General features: G+C 41.4%; 2 protein-coding genes and 2 long non-coding RNA genes across 4 annotated transcripts in view; all 4 read left to right on the forward strand.

Annotated features, from left to right (window-relative positions):
- LOC119487051 overlaps positions 1-3,141 on the forward strand; it is a 4,293-nt gene extending 1,152 nt beyond the window's left edge. The window contains exons 2-5 of the mRNA XM_037767706.1: positions 358-579; positions 834-987; positions 1,161-1,233; positions 2,785-3,141. Coding sequence (XP_037623634.1) covers positions 533-579; positions 834-987; positions 1,161-1,233; positions 2,785-3,113 — 603 coding nt within the window. The 5' untranslated portion in view covers positions 358-532 and the 3' untranslated portion in view covers positions 3,114-3,141. The remainder of the gene's footprint in view (positions 1-357; positions 580-833; positions 988-1,160; positions 1,234-2,784) is intronic.
- Positions 3,142-4,070: 929 nt separating this feature from the next.
- Positions 4,071-4,953, forward strand: LOC119487061. Its single transcript, XR_005206632.1, has 3 exons — positions 4,071-4,353; positions 4,573-4,754; positions 4,924-4,953. It is a non-coding gene; the product is annotated as an uncharacterized LOC119487061 (long non-coding RNA).
- LOC119487060 lies at positions 4,949-7,371 on the forward strand. The gene is made up of 3 exons (XR_005206631.1): positions 4,949-5,093; positions 5,439-5,653; positions 7,251-7,371. It is a non-coding gene; the product is annotated as an uncharacterized LOC119487060 (long non-coding RNA).
- Positions 7,372-13,156: 5,785 nt separating this feature from the next.
- Positions 13,157-16,258, forward strand: LOC119486716 (uncharacterized protein K02A2.6-like). Its single transcript, XM_037767028.1, has one exon. The coding sequence runs from the start codon at positions 13,157-13,159 to the stop codon at positions 16,256-16,258; it is 3,102 nt and encodes a 1,033-aa protein (XP_037622956.1).
- The last annotated feature ends 1,980 nt before the right edge of the window (positions 16,259-18,238 follow it).

The raw sequence follows: 18,238 nt of genomic DNA on the forward strand, positions 1-18,238 counted from the left end.
CTGGTTTCGCTGGTACTTTATTCCTCAGCTTGAACACAGGTTACTGTGGGCCGTAACCAACACCAAAACAACAAAGCTAACTCTTTTACAGCGTGCTATCTGCATTAGCAACTCACTTCTCATCTCCCGCTTCACGTCTCTCACACAACCTACAAACTAACAGGAACAACAACAACCCTCCCTCCTCAAGCCTCGGCCAATCACAGGTGGCATCAATCTCCACAAATCACTGTCAATGCTACGTTCGCTGACATCATGTAAACCTGACTAACTACAGAAACAGAACTTTTAACTTAACAGTTGACCCCACTTCACCCAGTCCGTTACAATAGTTTGATTTTCTTTAATGTTTCTAAGGTTCCATGCACAGTTAAGCAGTTCTGTGGCTCATCCCTTCACCAGAGAGGTAATTCTCCTGCCAGACCATACATATACAGATGTGCCAAGGCGTGCCAGGAAAGCTTGGCTTTTTGAAAATGGACATATAAAATCTGCCTTGGAATTTGGCTGTGACTGGGACTCCGACAAAGTAATGCAGGCAATTATGGCGGCCTTCCAGCCAATTGTGGAGGGATGCAGGTAAGCTTTTGATCATGATATGTATGTTTTATGGTATTTGTATTTTTGCAATAATAACATGATATAGCCCACTGTTATAAGGTTAATTCGAAGTGTGTTCAAGTTAGTTGAACAGACTAACTGAAAAACTGACAGAATATACATTTCTGTGTGCACATAAATTATGTATTGGAACTAAAGCTTTCCATGTACTTTAGTGTAGTATTTTAGCTTTAACAAATGTTTCATATACAGTGTGCTTGTCATTTCCTCAGGTTACAGATCTTGATGCCATGCCACAACAAACTACTTGAGCCATCCCTTACCTCCAATCAGACTTTGAGTGGAGCCCTTGTCAAAAAACTGTTTCATCAGAAGTCCATTTATGTCAGGCCTGACAAGGTCATTTTAAGTGAGGAAAAAGAATCCGTAAGTAGTGCTTTTCAGTTACATGACAATGGCGATACTGTTTACACTGGATGTCTTTAAACACTGTTATTTGTAGTATCCTCTGACATAATTAAAAAGATTGTTACATTGTTATGTTGTCATAGTGTATTAGATCCATTAAGTTTGTGGTGTTTATCTGCTTCAATTGACAGTCATGTTCTGATGAGGACAGTAGCCATACAAACAGCCGTGATGTCTCAGAAATATCGGACACTGACAAATGTGGTAAATATTTGTATCTACATTCATGCAAAGAAATTTAAATGATGTTGGTTCTGTCACGACTGGTTGTGCAGGGTAATTGGGATTGGACCCAAATGCAGATAGAGGAGGCAGCAGGAGGATTTTTTAGATATAGAGGAGTAATGTCTACCTGAGCAGAATGAAGTCTCTCTCCCTCTGTGTGTGTTGGAATCAGAGATTCTCTGTGCTTTGTTGACATAGCCGGGCCGGCCGTATTTGCTCAAAGTGACGGACTGTAGCTTTAATGGATAATAAAGTGGTGGAATCCGATTGTGTATTGGGCTGTAGCATATATTTGTTCAGCTTTAATCTGAGAGGGACAAAACACAGGAGCCAGCAACTAAAGATGGAAAATATATTTGAAGATTTAAAAAATATATCAAAGACAGAGACATGATTGTAAACTCATAATCTGAATCCAGATTATTTAATGTGTTTGGGGATTTAAGGGTTGAATAGAGTAGATTTTAAATTGTAGACATCTTTGGATCTTGGCTCAACAGCATTCAGTGACTTTATTTCAGCTACTTCAACAAATGTAGTCAATTTAAACAGTCAGTGAAATGCTGTTAAAACCCGTTAAGACTATACGTAGCCTATTTAACTTTCAAACTCCATTCTGCAGCTGCACCACCATCCTGCTCACTTAGAAATGTTAACATACAATATCTACAATATTATAGGAATTATTCCATCAGTGACAGCTGACATCAACTGACTTATTTATTTATATAAAAGAAGAACTTCCACTTGCAAAAAGAATGTAAATGTTGTAAAATGGTAACTGACCCACAGTTTAAGTTATCTCTCTTTCCGGAACTTAATACCCACAGTTTCCCTCATCTCTGGGTTAACTAACTCAGAGTTTTCACTAAACCAGCTTTCTGTAACAGGGCCCTGGCACCAAAAGTTTCCCACCTCAGGATTAGTCAACTCAGAGTTCAGGTTTACACACAGTTTGTTAAACCTGCTTCAAATGGGACCCACGTAACAGAAGCTCCAAATCAAAAACACAAGCCAAGAAACCAACATTGTAACTTTGGCAAACTGACAAGGAATGAGTCTGAAAGGGCCCGGTTAAGTAATCGCAGGACTGATGAGAAAAGTGGAAACAGGTGGGCAGGGAAGGTCAGGTAACTGCAGGGTTGATGAGGGAAGTGAGAACAGGTGTGGCAGTCAGGTGATGGGGAAAGGAGGGAAATCCGAGGGCATCTGATGGACAGGAAGAGAATGGCAGTGATATGAGGTGGGAATGTGGCCGGAGGGAGGAACAGAGAGGCAGATCGTGACAGGTTCTGTATTTGTTTTTTTTTGTTTACACTATTTAGTTATGTAAAGTCTTTTTTAAACCAGATTAAAATTTATTTTAAGTAATATTTTGTTCAGAAAAATAAAGATTATACTTATTTTAATCTATCACTTAATACATGCATTGTACAAGCTTAAGATGTGTTCTGATGCTCACTCTCATATAAGATAAATGTTACTGAAAAAGTTAAATGTTAACCTATTATTGTGTGCCTCACATTTCAGCCAACTCCACTGTTGAGGCCCAGTCCCTCTTCAGTAATACCCCTTCCATCTCCAGTGATGATCAAGTTATCTGGTGTGTTGCCACCCAAGACATTTGCACCGATGCACCTTCCATCTCAGCTGACACCCTCACCGTGTCCACTAGTGCTCCTGTCATCACTATTGATGAGACTCTCACCTTGTCCAGTGGAACTTCTGCCATCTCAAGTGGCAACACCCATGGCTTGTCGATTGGTCCCACTGTCAATGCTAGTGGTGACACACATTTGTTCTCTGCTAATAACACCTCTGGTGTGTCCCATGGTCCCACACAACCCATCTGGGAATAGTTCATCCAGCACATCCTACAGGTACATCTTTTTTTTTCTTTTTGACATTTTTCTCTCTTTTCATGACCTGGGCTTTATAACAGTGAGCCTTATTTGCCTTATTTTAGTACAGTTTTGTATTAGATTAGATTTACTTGATACTAGATGATTGTGCCCCCATTTTTACACACTTAATAATGCACTGTCCACACGTCTGTGTCAATATCATATATTTGTACCTTTACATTGTCCATTATAAAATATTGCTATTTTTTTTTTGTAGTACATACCTTGACCTGTTTGAAGAAGAATACCTCTCTGATGACCCTGATCTCCAGGAAGCCATTTCAAGGTCTTTAGATTCCAGTGCAAGCGAGAGGTCAGTAGAAGATATTATATAAAATGTAATTACTTAAATTGTAATGCACGATAGCAAAAACTTCTATTATTTAGATTGGTAGCAAGATGCGTAAGAAAGCTGCAACCTCAATGGGTCAGAAATATATATATTTATGTATTCACAATATAGATTTTTTTCTTTATCGGATATCAAATAATTTCTGTGGTCATTTTGTCAATTTTTTTTTTAAATCATAGTGTGAAATTTTGTGAATATTACCCATGCTATAACATACATTACATTTGATGTGTGTGTGGGATTTTGTGGTTTGTCAATGTGTTTTTGGATGGGGGCAATTGTCAGTGTTGAAAATGATTCTGTTACTCTTTGCAGTTTGCACGTATGTGCGATATATCAATAGGTTAAATAATTCTGGAAAAGCTAGAAACAAGTAAAACTCTGCTTCTTTCTAAAATAGATTTCAATAAATGAATGAAGATTGAATGAATTACAATCTAGTGGATGTTAAATTTGAGTTCAGTTGGCGAGTTATTACCATTGGCAGTAATTACGTTGTATTTGTTTTATTGTTTATTATTGTTTCAGTGATTTTAAAGATGACTTCGGAGAGAATAATGGAACGGATTGGCTCTAGAGTAAATACTGACAGCACTGTATGCTTCAATATCATAAGAAGAAATGTGTGGGATGGAGCATGCAGAGCCATGACCAGATCCAATTTTTCACCTGAGAAGAAGGTAGATGTCAAGTTTACTGATGACTATGGAATATCTGAGGGGGCTGTGGACAATGGAGGACCCACTCGGGAGTTTTTTTGACTCTGTCTACATGAAATCAAGGACAAAATTGGCATCTTTGAGGGTCCACCTAATGCTAAAGTCCTCACATGCAACTCCAAAGGTACTTATGGTTGGATTAATTAATATTGCTGTAAGAAGCCACTATTTGGATCAATACATTTTGTATCTACAATACTTTTTTGGAAAGGGAATTTTGCATAAAAAATGAACCTGAGTTCTCTATTCTCACACAGATTGATGGCATTGTGACATAAACCTTCTTTTTGATGTAACCATTTGACATGTGATGTGATGTGTGTTTAATTTCATTTGATAACAGCGATGAAAGACAATGGATACTTCCATGCTGGCCAGATCATGGCAATGTCAATTGCCCATGGGGGACAGAGTCCATGTTTCCTGTCTGAACTCTTGTATGAGTGTCTCCAAAAGGGTCCAGACAATGTGAAGGTCACAACTGAACATATTACTGATGAAGAAACAAGATCACAGGTGCAGTCGGTGAGCATATTTTCCTTTGATTCTATCGTATTTAGAAACTTTTCATTTTGCATGCACCCATTAACACACAAGTTAAACAGTAAAGCTAACAATTGTATATCTTAATTCTAAATAATAGTCAGTAAAGATTTACTATCTTCATATCCTAATGTTATTTTGATATGTTTAGATCTTACAGGCTGAGACTGAATCACAACTGCAAGGTGCAGTTGCACAGGCAGCCAGCTTGATCATTCTGGCGGGTCACAATGTTCACATAACACTGGGAAACAAACAAGATACTGCTTTGGACTTGGCTCACTGGTATGTCCTCCAGCGGACCCGAGCAGCTTTTGAAAGGTATGTTTATGTCTGAGCACATCCCATAATTTTACCTTTGCATACAAACAAATGCTAGTTTTGTGGTGGTAAACATGGTGGATATACAAGAGATGAAAGAGGAAAACGGATACAAGAAAAAAAGCTTAGTTTTGAGTTGCTACCACACAAACTATGTTACCACAGTATACGATCACATTTTATGATGGATGTAGAGTTCCATTTTTTAGTGCACCAGTGTAAGTGAAAGTCTAATTTATTTTGTCTGGAATTCATTGTGGGTCCTCACTATATTAAACAAGGAAAAAACACCACAGTTTCTAATTCACTTGACCTACATATTACAATTTGTTTCCTTTTTACTAGGTTCAGAGATGGCTTAACGTCTCTAGGTGTCCTAGATGCTCTTCAGAGATACCCTCTACAGTTGAAGTGCCTTTTCGTGAAGGCTGAAAAGGGTTTGACAGCGGCTGATATGGAGAATCTCTTCCAGATCATTCACTCCGAAAGAGGGAGTAATGCATTCCAAGAAGAGTGCCGGAACCAGGCTTTCTGGCAGGACTATCTTCAGGATGCTGAATGTAAGTTTGGCATTTGGCACAATGTTTCAATATAAGACATTATTTAGGGTTCAAGGCCTGGAGGGGCAGATGCCTCAAATGTTTTCAGAAACATCTTGTAGTGTACTGTTAAGCCATAAAATGAGAAAGTCTGTGACACGGCCGCCATGTTGAAAACATTCGTGCCAATACCAAGCACTGCCCACCAGCCAGAGCAAACTTTCTCATTTTACAGCTAAACGGCACACTACAAGATGTTTCTGAAAACATTTGAGGAGAGAAATAGGCATTGCAGTAACAGAACATTGATTCATATTTGATCAGCGCTGCCTAGTTTGACTGTTTGAGTTTTACAAGCAGTGATTGACAGCTGCTGTAGAGATTTCTCGGCTCTGATTGGTTGTTTTCCTTCGGGCACGTTGAAATTTTGCAGAGATTGAAGTCTCTCTCCCTCTGTGTGTGTTGGATTCAGAGCTTCTCTGTGCTTTTAGTGCATGTGAGCGTGCCTCACTGGCTAGCTCATGGCCGCCGCTCAGCACTGCTCTCATACGGCGGTTACAGCTGATGACATCGTCCCGACCTACGGCGTCATTGTGGGAGCGTAGCACCCACCCTCCAGTTACCCCCCAAGTTAACACTGTTAGTTCTGTCAGCACTGTCGCTGTTGTTTTCACTGCTAGCACCGTTAGCTGCGAGGTGCCGGCTCAGCCATCGCCATGTTGAGAGCCGTGCTGAGGAGATAGAAATGCTCCGAATTGCGGAGCACCTTTAAGGGACCTCATTTCTATCATTGAGTAAAGTGACTAAGTGACATATTTTATGAATATTTAATATTATATTTAATGCATAACAATAACAACTGATAAACCGTTCAATTAACTCAAATAGTGAACACAATAACTACAGGACGTTTGTGTAAATTAGTGATTTTTGATGATGGGATCATATTATATCTTAAATAATAATCCAAACCTTGAAAATAATAATTATAAAAAAGATTTTTGATGATTCTTTTCACAGAAATGAATTAAATGCAGATAGATGCAGCCCCCCTGTGAAGCTTTGGCGACCCTTAATGGGGGTCGGGACCCCCAGGTTGGGAACCAGTGGTTTGTATGTACCATAAATACATTAAAATTACAATTAAATTAGGGTTGTCAATTGATAAAAATATTTAATTGTTATTAATCGCAAATTAGTCACACATTTTTTATCTGTTCTAAATGTCCCTTAAAGGGAGATTTGTCAAGTATTTAATCCTCTTATCAACATGGGAGTGGGCAAATATGCTGCTTTATGCAAATGTATGTATATATTTATTATTGTAAATCAATTAACAACACAAAGCAATGACAGCTATTGATCCAGAAACCCTCACAGGTACTGCATTTAGCATAAAACAATATGCTCCAATCATAACATGGCAAACTGCAGCCCAACAGGCAACAACAGCTGTCAGTGTGTCAGTGTGCTGACTTGACTATGACTTGCCCCAAACTGCATGTAAATAAAAATAATGCTTAATGCTGGTTTAAGGGAATTTAATTACTCACCCTTCTTACATCACTTCTGCATGTCACTTAATTGTGTAACTTTCTTTTTTTTTATATTTTAACAGTCGAAAACGATGTCTCTCTGGAGGATATTCTTGTTTTCTTCACTGGATGTGACAGCATTCCAGCACTGGGTTTCTCTCCAAAGCCAAGCCTTGAGTTCATCACCCACTCCCGATTTCCAGTGGCCAATACTTGCGAGAATATTCTTCGCATACCAGTTCATACCGTATACACTGCATTCAAATCTGATATGGATTTCGGCATACGCAATTCCCCAGGATTTGGAAGAGCGTAAGAGGCAATGTAGAGCTAGGGTTATGTTGAGTTGTTTTTTGTTGTTGTTATTGATAGTGTTATTTACTTTTGTTATTCCCTGAGGCTAACACGCTAAAGTTGGGTTAAATTTTGGCGAGGAAAAACTGGCATGGCCATTTGTCAAGGTGTCTCCTTGACCTCTGACCTCAAGATATGTGGCTGAAAATGGGTTCTATGGGTACCCACGAGTCTCCCCTTTACAGACATGCCCACTTTATGATAATCACATGCAGTTTTGGGGAAAACATGCAGTTTTTTGAATGCAGTATACATGTTATTTTTGCCTATTCTAAAAATGTAAAACATATTATACATAACATACTATGTAAAACATAGTGTGAAAACACTGAGTTCCAGTTTTGGCCCTCCAAGGGAAAAGTTTGGGCACCCTTGATCTAAAGGTTTTGGTAAAGCCTTCTAAAAATAAAGGGTTCTATGTTCCTACTTTGTATGTTCTGGCTTTTTGTCCTTTTAGTGTCTATCGTGGCAGGATAATTGCATTCCAGACTTTAAATGTCATATTTTTCTATTAGATAGTTGAAAAACTGTACACAAAATGAATTTATTTAACAACTTAAAAAAACACAGGGTTCATCTTCATCAGTATGTATAATGACACATAATATAATATACACTGCACATATGGTGATAACAAGTATTTCTCATTTGGTTTGTCATGAAATAAAAGTGTATTTTAATCATTTATACATCTCCTGTCCTAGGACATGTAGACTCCTCCTGTCCATTGTTGTCCTTTTAAAAGGCACAACTGAAAGAAGTTTCAACTAGTCCTTTCAAATGTTCTCTATTATTACTGTTTGTCTGTTTGGCACTGCAATAACTTCCACATGATGAACAGCAAACAACAAATTACTTAGCAAACTAAGTATTTCTTTGAAGCAGGTTATATGCTGCGAAAAAAAGTTCTATCCCATGATTTCCATCGTCAATCAAGGGATTAATTGGCCTTAACTCAACGTCCCACTGTTGGTAATCATAAGGGTGTTGCACATGAAAATGATTGACTGGTCTTTGATGCTGAGGAAGTTGGAGCATTCCAACTGTCCACAGTTGTAGTGGGGACCTACTGTCCATTGTCCTTAAACTGTGGTGGTTCCACTGGCTTACAAACTCATCCACAGATCTGTTTATTCTTGGAAGGTAAACATGGTGAAGAGCCCTAATGTGAAGTGGGTCAGTGCTATCTAAAATGTCAACGTTTTCCATAAAGAGGAAAAGGTCTTTGAAGTATGCTGACACCACCCTGTTTACCTCTCTCCACAATCTTTCAATTCTTTGATTATGGACACTACGTCCAACCATAAAACTTCCTCTGTTTGCCCCTCGATTTTCAATCATAAAGCGTGCAACATCCATATTCTCACTACCAGCATCACCGCTGACATGATGCAGGAGTCCAAATCGATGAACAGCATCCTGGAAAAGTTGCACGGCAGTTGATGCTCTGTTGTCTGTGCAACATCTCAGGTAGGTAATGCAGCGACTATAGCCATCAACTCCTCCGTGAAACACAAATCCCCATGGATTTAACTTGTGGTTTGTATCAATATGCCTGGAATAAGAATACATTTATTATTATTATTATTATTATTATTATTATTGTAAACCACACTAGATGTACATAAAAATATAACTCTGATTTACTCAACGTTATTTATCTTGGGTCACTATAGAAATAATTGAGTGTACTAACCCTTTAACACGTTGTATAAGCACCACAGCCTATGTAGACTATATACACCCTTTAACCTCTGAAATAAGCAGGCTGGTACCTTTCTGGTAGTTCTGTGGTCCTCCAGAGATGTCACCAGTCCATGGGCATGTGTCCATGAGGAGGAGGAGGGCAGCATGGGGGCATAATCACTGAGTCTAGTGGTTATCCAGCGTGCCAGATCAACTCTGAGCATTCAGATGGTTTCTGGGTGTTTTCTCTCTCTCTCTCTCTCTCTCTCTCTCTCTCTCTCTCTCTGTGTCTGTCTGGCTCAGTCATCTTTCTGGGCGTTTTCTCTCTTCCAGGTTGGAAACAGTCCAAACGTCACCTGTTAACTCCTTTTCTGCTCTTCCTCCTCCTCTCTCTCTCTCTCTCTCTCTCTCTCTTTCTCCCTCTTTCTCCCTCTCTTTCTCTCTCTCTCTCTCCCTTTCCCTCTCTCTCTCTCTCTCTATCCCTCTCTCTCTCTCTCTCCCTCTCGCTCTCTCTCTCTCTCTCTCTTATTTATTTATCACAGACAACTATTTATATATGCATCATTCACCCCTGACATGATGCAGGAGTTCAAATCGATGAACAGCATCCTGGAAAAGTTGCATGGCAGTTGATGCTCTGTTGTCTGTGCAACATCTCAGGTAGGTAATGCAGCGACTATAGCCATCAACTCCTCCGTGGAACACAAATCCCCATGGATTTAACTTGTGGTTTGTATCAATATGCCTGGAATAAAAATACATTTATTATTATTATTATTATTATTATTATTATTATTGTAAACCACACTGGATGTACATAAAAATATAACTTCTTTGGCTTTGCTGTCCTACTTTTTTCTATCAGGCCTTTTCTACTTCTTACAAAAGCATATAAGGTAGCATTTTACATTACAACTCTTTAATAACATAGTGAAGTAATAATTTGTAATACTATGTAATTAACAAAGTAATAACCAGATAATAGCTTGGTATTAACAATGGGTATATCTGGGTATTATTAGACTGAAATTTATGTAACAGGGTAATAAGGGACCAAAAACAAAGGGTAATAATGGGGGAAACACAAAGATAGCAATGAGGCAAAACTATTTATTAATAGTAAAGTAATATTTTCGTAACAATATGTTAACCTGCTAAAAAAAATGGTTATATCAGTGCAATACTTGGATTAAAAAATGATAATATGGCAGCATTAATGGGTTAATAACCTGATAACAATGAGGTAATATAGGTTGATGTTTTCAAAATATTATAGGGTATCAGCGTAATACCTAAATCACATGAAAATTTCATCACCATGATGGCATATTATTTATTTATTTATTATAGTTTTGGTCCTCAAAATTCTTACATCAATCTTCATTACTTGCTTCATTGACCAGCTAGGGAGTAATGACTGAAATGTTAATCAAATTTACAAAACAACACCTACCACACTTGATTTGGGATAGAGACATTGTAGACCCTCCGTTGAATTGCCCTTCGTCCTCTTAAGGCTCTTCCCACTGGATCTACTGTTCTTAATCGCTCTCGCACTCGCCATCGCTGCACTCTGATCCCTCTCCCTCTCAAACTGCCAGTGATGTAAGTCTCTCCTGAGCCAGGGGTTTGTCTAAGAACCTCCGTAAGAAGACGATCAAGATCATCATTTGAAATGTTGGTGAAACTCCCATAGTCAACTAAACCAAGTTGTGTCCTGTGGTTGTACAGTGTTCGAATGTTTACAGACAGCATTTGAGATATGGCCATCCAGCTAAATCCTAAATCCCGCATGTGAGTCAGCTTAGCAGCTGGTATGTTGTACCTTTTAAGGAGAAAAAAAAAAGTGTTAAATGTGCATACAAATACTCTGTTACATGTAAAAGTCCTGCATTGAAAATGTAACCTAAGTAAAAGTACAAAAGTATTAGTATCAAAATATATTTTACCAAAAGTAAAAGTACTCATTATGCAAAATGGCCGATTTCATAATAAATATGCTTATAGGGCTATTATATTCAGGAGTGGACAGCAATGAAGTACTTGAGTACTGTACTGAAGTACATTTGGAAGCTCATGACTTTTACTCCACTACATTTGAAAGACAAATATTGTACTTTTGACTACACTACATTTTTTTTTTTTTTTAAAGTTATTTTTTGGGGGCATTTTTTAAGCATTTATTGATAGGACAGTGGATAGAGTGTTGGAAAGGGGGAGAGAGAGAAATGACATGCGGACATGTCTATGCAAGCAGCCGCGCAATGCATTCTGGTAGCGTGGCGTCGCGATTCGAGAGACTAGGCGTCACAACGCCCGCTCCTTATTTGCATTAAGTTGAGGTCCTGGACTTGCCGCCTCTCAAAACTCCCGATAATCTTTTAAACTAAACGTTGTCGATCCAAAATAAAGACAGATTCAGCAACTGCATGGATTATTTCTCGCCTCAAATGTTTTCAGAAACACATTTCAGTGAACTATTTACGTGAAATAAGAGAAGAAAGTTTCCAAACGAGCCTCCATACTGGTTCCGGTTTGAAAGCTGGGAGCAGCAGCCAACGGCGGGAAAGCGTTCGTCCAATCAGGAGCCGAGTGCCTTGTTTCAGGACAGCACACCAAGCGTCCAATGTTGGGAAGTGTCGCGTCCCCTCGCGATAAAAAACGCCCCTGTGGACACGTACCATCAGAGTCTCTCTCAAAGACTCGCACAGAGGCTCAGAATCTCTCTCAGAGTCTCCCTCAGAATCTCTCTCAGAGTCTCTCTCAGAGACTCACACGGAGAATCTCTCTCAGAGTCTCGCTCAGAGTCCGGAGTGAGCTTCAGCAACTCACTCCAGTCTCGTAGACAAGAGGCTTTTATTTCCTTGTTGGCGGATAGTTTGTTTAAATATCACAACACAGATGTCCATAATAGATTAACAGGAACCTGTGTGTTGTGTATTCAGTTACTGTTTAACCACTAGATGGCGATGTAGAGCACATGACATTGTACTGCATGTTTAAAAGGAGTTTGAGAGAAGAAGAGAAGCAGTAAAGTTCAGAGTTAAGTCCATGCAAGTGTCTCGCTCTTTTTCTTTGTTTGGATTACTTGGGCTACAACAAATTGGCGACGAGGATGGCGAATATTGGCGTGCCTCTCCCCGCATTGTTTCTTCCATGCACGGGACAACCTGCAATCCCGTTCGATATGTGGATGAAAATGTTCGACAATTATCTGCTTGCCATTCACGCGAGGGGGGACGACTGGCCCGATACGAGGAAACGTGCAATCCTCCTACACTGCATGGGCACTGAAGGCCAGCGTATATTTTATACACTCACAGATGCAGGTACGACTTATGATTCAGCAGTTGCTGCACTGCGTGCACACTTCAGCCCTGCAATTAACGTCGTGGTGGAACGACACAAGTTCAGACAAAGAGTGCAGAGATCGCATGAGACTGTAACGGAGTACGTGGGCGCGCTGCGCGAGCTTGCCACTATATGCGGGTTTGCTGGAAATACAGATGAAATGATCCGTGACCAGCTCATTGAACATGCTAGCTGCTCAAGAATACGTGAGAGACTATTAGTGCAAACGGATGAAAACCTCACTCTGGATAAAGCAGTTAGGATGGCGTGCCAGGTGGAAGCGGCTATCGGGCACGCGCAAACTCTTTCTTCGGAGCCTCAAGCGCCTGTACACATGGTAAAAGTGAAGCCAAAATACCCATTCAAGAACAAAGCAAGGAGTAATTTCTCTGCTGAGCCTGCAACAGCACCAAAACAGGATCGAAGCTGTTTTAGATGTGGATCAGCAGCTCACCTTGCCAACGCTCCAAACTGCCCTGCACGGAGAATAACTTGCCGAAACTGCAATAGGATGGGACATTTCGCCCGTGTATGTAAGTCAAAGCCCAACACAGCCAAAGTTGGAGAAGTGGTTGTCCTGGAAATAAATACAGTGCACATGATACAAGGGGGACAATCAGATGACAAAATTACCTGTGCTGTTACCATAAATGCAAAGTCTACGTCCTGCCCTGTGAACCTAGTGGTGGATACAGGCTCTGCTGTGTCCATCATTCCCGAGTGCCTCTACAGAGAGCACTTCAGTGGTGTGCTGCTGGATGAGCCACCTAAAAGGTTAGTGACTTACACCAAATCTGATGTTCCAGTGCTAGGTTGCCTGTCAGCTACAGTGCAGCATGCAAACATTAAAGTGTCAGCTACACTATATGTTGTGAAGACAGGCACAGCATTGCTGGGAATGGACTTATTCAGAGCACTGAGACTGTCTATTGACAATAATGCTGTGCTCTCAACTGCGGCTCCAGTGGCAGAGATCGAAGAGATCAATACTGGACCAGTAGCTGGCGAGAAACTGGGTCTTGCCAAAGGTTTCATTCACCGTGTCAAAGTCAGGGAAGGTGTACAGCCTGTTCAACAAAAGCTGCGGAGGCTTCCGCTCTCCGTTAAACAAGCTGTATCTGCTGAGCTGGAAAGACTTCTAGAAATGGATGTAATAGAGAGGATTGATGCATCCCCGTGGGTCTCACCCATCGTGGTGACACTACGAAAGAATGGTGCAGTTAGGATGTGTGTGGACTTACGTGAGCCAAACAAGGCTGTAGTGATGGACAGTCACCCACTGCCCCATATGGATGACCTTTTCTCTGAAATGCGTGGAGCCACTGTATTCTCCACCATCGATTTGGCGAACGCCTATCATCAAGTGCTACTAGCAGAAGAAAGCCGGGACATGACTGCGTTCATAACGCATGATGGGCTCTTTCGGTTCCGCCGGGTTCCGTATGGACTATGCTCAGCCCCAAGTGCGTTTTCTAAGATGATGTCCCTGGTGCTGAAAGACCTCAAGGGGGTCCAGAACTATCTGGATGATGTCATAGTCTATGGCATAGAGCAGGAGGAGCATGACCGTAATCTGCAGGCGGTGCTCGCGGCGTTAAAGGACGCTGGCCTCCAGCTCAACAAGGAAAAATGCCACTTCAACCAAACCAGCCTACGGTTCCTTGGGCACACCATCACACCCCAAGGTTTGCTGCCGGACAAAGATCACCTCCGGGCTATTACGGAAGCTCCAGCGCCTAGCGACGCCACCACACTACGCTCATTCCTGGGCCTCACAGCGTGGTATGCAAAGTTTGTGCAAAACTACGCGTCTCTGGTGGAGCCGATGCGAGAATGTCTGCGTGATGACACATTTCAGTGGACTGCAGCAGCGCAGTCAAGCTTTGACACTGTCAAGACTCGCATCGTGAACAGCTCAGCGCTGTCTGTCTTTGACTCAAGCCTTCCAACCATCGTGTCTACAGACGCGTCCGACTATGGTCTGGGGGCCATTTTGACACAAATGCACCCTGATACAACGGAGCGCACAGTTGCTTTTGCTTCACGTTCACTTACCCCTGCAGAACGGAAGTACTCCATTGTGGAGAAGGAGGCATTAGCCTGTGTGTGGGCAGCGGAAAAGTGGAGGACTTTCTTATGGGGGACAAGATTCACACTGCGTACGGACCACCAGGCCCTGACCACACTGCTAGCCACAAAAGGCCTTGGACACGCAGGCATGCGTATTGCACGGTGGTCAGCTAGACTCTTGTGTTTCACATATGACATAGTGTATCGCGCTGGTGCACAAAATTATGCTGCTGACTGTCTCTGCCGTTTGCCCCTCCCATCAGAAGAGAATGCAGAGCCAGTGTCAGAGCCTGAACTCGTAGCTCTGTTGGATACAGAACTGAGAGCTCTCTCAGTGAAGGACTTCGCTGTGGCATGTGCAGCATGCCCAGAGCTCACGGCCCTGAGAGCGCAGGTAAAAAAGGGGTGGCCTAAAAGAGCAAAGCACCTACCTACAGTGCTCCAACCGTACTTTGCTACCCGAGATGAACTGTCAGTCCAAGATGTGACAATATTCAGGGGGCCTCATCGGCGGCTTGTTCCTGTGGCCCTAAGAAAGCAGCTTGTGGATTTGGCACATGAAACACACCAGGGTGTCGTCCGCACCAAACAGAGGCTGCGTGACTTATACTGGTGGCCGGGCATGGACATGTGTGTGCAGGACAGCATTAATGCATGTTCAACGTGCCAGATGAATGATAAAAGCGCCAAGACGCATGCTGCCCCACTCCAGCCAGTTCTACTGCCAAATGGTCCGTGGCAGAAAGTGGGAATCGACATCGTCGGACCATTCGAGTCAGCGACTTGGGACTGTCGCTATGCAGTGACACTAATTGACTATTACACAAAATGGCCGGAAGTTGTTTTTACTTCCTCCATCACAACCACGGCGATCACAACCTTCCTTTCTGCAGTGTTCGCCCGGTTTGGCAACCCTACAGAGCTCATTAGTGACAATGGGACACAGTTTACTTCAAGTGAGTTTGCAGACTTCCTTGAAGTGAGAGACATCAAACACAGGAAAGTGTCTTTGTATTATCCGCAAGCAAACGGAGCAATAGAACGCTGGAACCGCGTTCTTAAAGAGACACTTCTCACTGCCGAGCAGGAGAGAAAACCATGGAAACCATTCATACAGGAATTCCTGCTCACATACCGTGCAACTCAACACAGTACTACAGGAGTGTCACCATATGAACTCATGTTCAACAGAAAAATGCGCACAAAGGTGGACATCGGCCCAGCAAGCAAATCCACCCCACTGTCGGAGAAGCAGGTGCGCCATCGTGTCATCTCCAAACAAAACGCATCGAAAGCCTACACAGATGTGAGGACAGGTGCACGAGTACCAAGGATCAAAGAGGGAAGTTTAGTCAGAGTAAAGAAACCTTTCCATGTTAAGAAAGGACTGTCAAAGTTTCAGGGACCTGCCAAAGTGATACGGAAAGCTGGTTCAAATGCTTATGTGCTGGAGGATGGACGCACATGGAACGCTATTCACCTCTCCCTGGTCCCAGAAACTGCAACAGACATCATTACACGCCCTGCTTCAGACCCTGAGCCGGGGCCTGCACTACCGCCGCATGTTTACATGCACAGACCAGCAAGGGTCCGAAAGAGACCTGACTGGCTTAACGATTATGAACATTAATCGTTCTCTCATGGCCTTTGGGGGGAAATGTTGAAGAGGGAATGACAATGAAAATAACTGTGAAAAAAAAAAAAAAAAAAAACTGTTTACCATATCTGAACATGACCAAGTTGACTATAATGTTGAATGTTGTTTTGGTTAAGATACAGATGTCAATATCTTGTGAAATTCATTTGTTTACCTCAGCTAAGTTAAAGCTATATTTAGGATAAAGTTTACATGCTGTTAGTAAAGTTGTAATAGACAGTAATGCTGTTTGTTATAATTACAATAACACTGTTATTGGAACATTTTGGGGTTTATGCTATGTGGGATAAGGAAGATATTTAAGTTTGCATTATTCTACAGCAAGGTCTCAAGTAATTTAAGAGACTGTGTATTTACCTTTATTTTACCGGGTAAGCTTCCTAAACTAAGGGGGAAATATGTTGTGTATTCAGTTACTGTTTAACCACTAGATGGCGATGTAGAGCACATGACATTGTACTGCATGTTTAAAAGGAGTTTGAGAGAAGAAGAGAAGCAGTAAAGTTCAGAGTTAAGTCCATGCAAGTGTCTCGCTCTTTTTCTTTGTTTGGATTACTTGGGCTACAACACTGTGATTATCTGCCTTTTTGGAGTTAAAAAAGCTCCACAATTGCCCGCGAGCGTAGCTCGCTGGAGAGCCGGCCAGTGGCGCTCACAGAGCGGCCACAGAGCAGCAGAGTGGCGAGGGGAAAGAGAGATACCCGCTGAGACAACATGACCCTTCTTAACATTTCTCTAATATCTGGAGGGAGATCCGTCCACTGTTTTGTTTCTATAACTGAAAAAGCAGTTTGAGTAACTTAAATGTTGTGGATCAATGTTTTATATTTCCCGTCTCCCCTCGTTGATGATCCTGTTTGTCGGACTTCATTATGAGCTGTTAGAATAAATAGTTTAAACCTGCAGTATCTTATAAAGTAAACAAGCAGAACATAAACAACTAAATCAAACTTGTATTTTGATAATATTGTGATAGTGGTACCAGTTTGTTTTTTGTCCAGTGCTTTAAGAGCTGGTTTAAAGGCTAAGGCCTCGTCTAGCATACTACAAATACATCACTTTAACCGTAACATACTGCGTTCTACTGAGGAGCGCAGTATGTACTGCATACTGCGCTCCTCAGTAGTATGCAGTATGCGGTTTCGAATACAGCCCAGAGGCCTGTACTACGAAGCAGGATTTGCGGTTATCGAGGTAACTTCAGGGTTAACTCTGGGTTTTCCGTACTACGAAGCTGGTTTACTTCTTACCGGGGTAGATCACCATGGTAACTTATGCTGAACGGCTAACCTGCTCCGGAGCAGGTTATGTTCCAGATAAGAGATCAACTCGTATGAAAACACCTCCTACTGACCAATCAGAGCTCAGTGCGGTGATTGTATGATAATATTACACACATTTGAAGAAGTTGCCGTCATAATCCAGGCTAAAAACAACACAGTTTAAACTGACAAATGCAAGAAGGACAGTTGGATTTATGTTGTGGGTGTTTACCGCTTTGAATTATATTTTTATATTTATTTATTTTTATTTCCTCTTGAGTCCGTTTCACACCGCCACAGAGGGGGAAAGCATTTGAAAGGACTTTTAAATAGTCATAGACACCACATTGTAGATGCAGGGTTAAAATAGGTGTAATCCATTCATCTATTACACTCTTAGAAGCTATTTATATTTAGACGACTATATCTGACTTTTGAGTTTTCCGTTAAATTAATAAGTCTGTTAATTTACACATTCATACATCTGGAGTTTTTTTCTTTTGCCAGCTGTTCTTCCTGCATTTGGCAGCTTCAACTGTGTTACTTTTAGTCTGGACTAAGTGTTTAACTTCTTCGTATTTGTCTAATATAGTTTGCTCTTCCTTTGTTAAATGTGTCTCTGTCTGTCAGTAGTCTTGTCCATGTCTGTGATTGGTCAGATGCTGCAAACACCTCCTCGTTCATGTGAACG

Source organism: Sebastes umbrosus, chromosome 4 (genome assembly GCF_015220745.1).
Source record: "Sebastes umbrosus isolate fSebUmb1 chromosome 4, fSebUmb1.pri, whole genome shotgun sequence".
NCBI lineage: Eukaryota > Metazoa > Chordata > Actinopteri > Perciformes > Sebastidae > Sebastes > Sebastes umbrosus.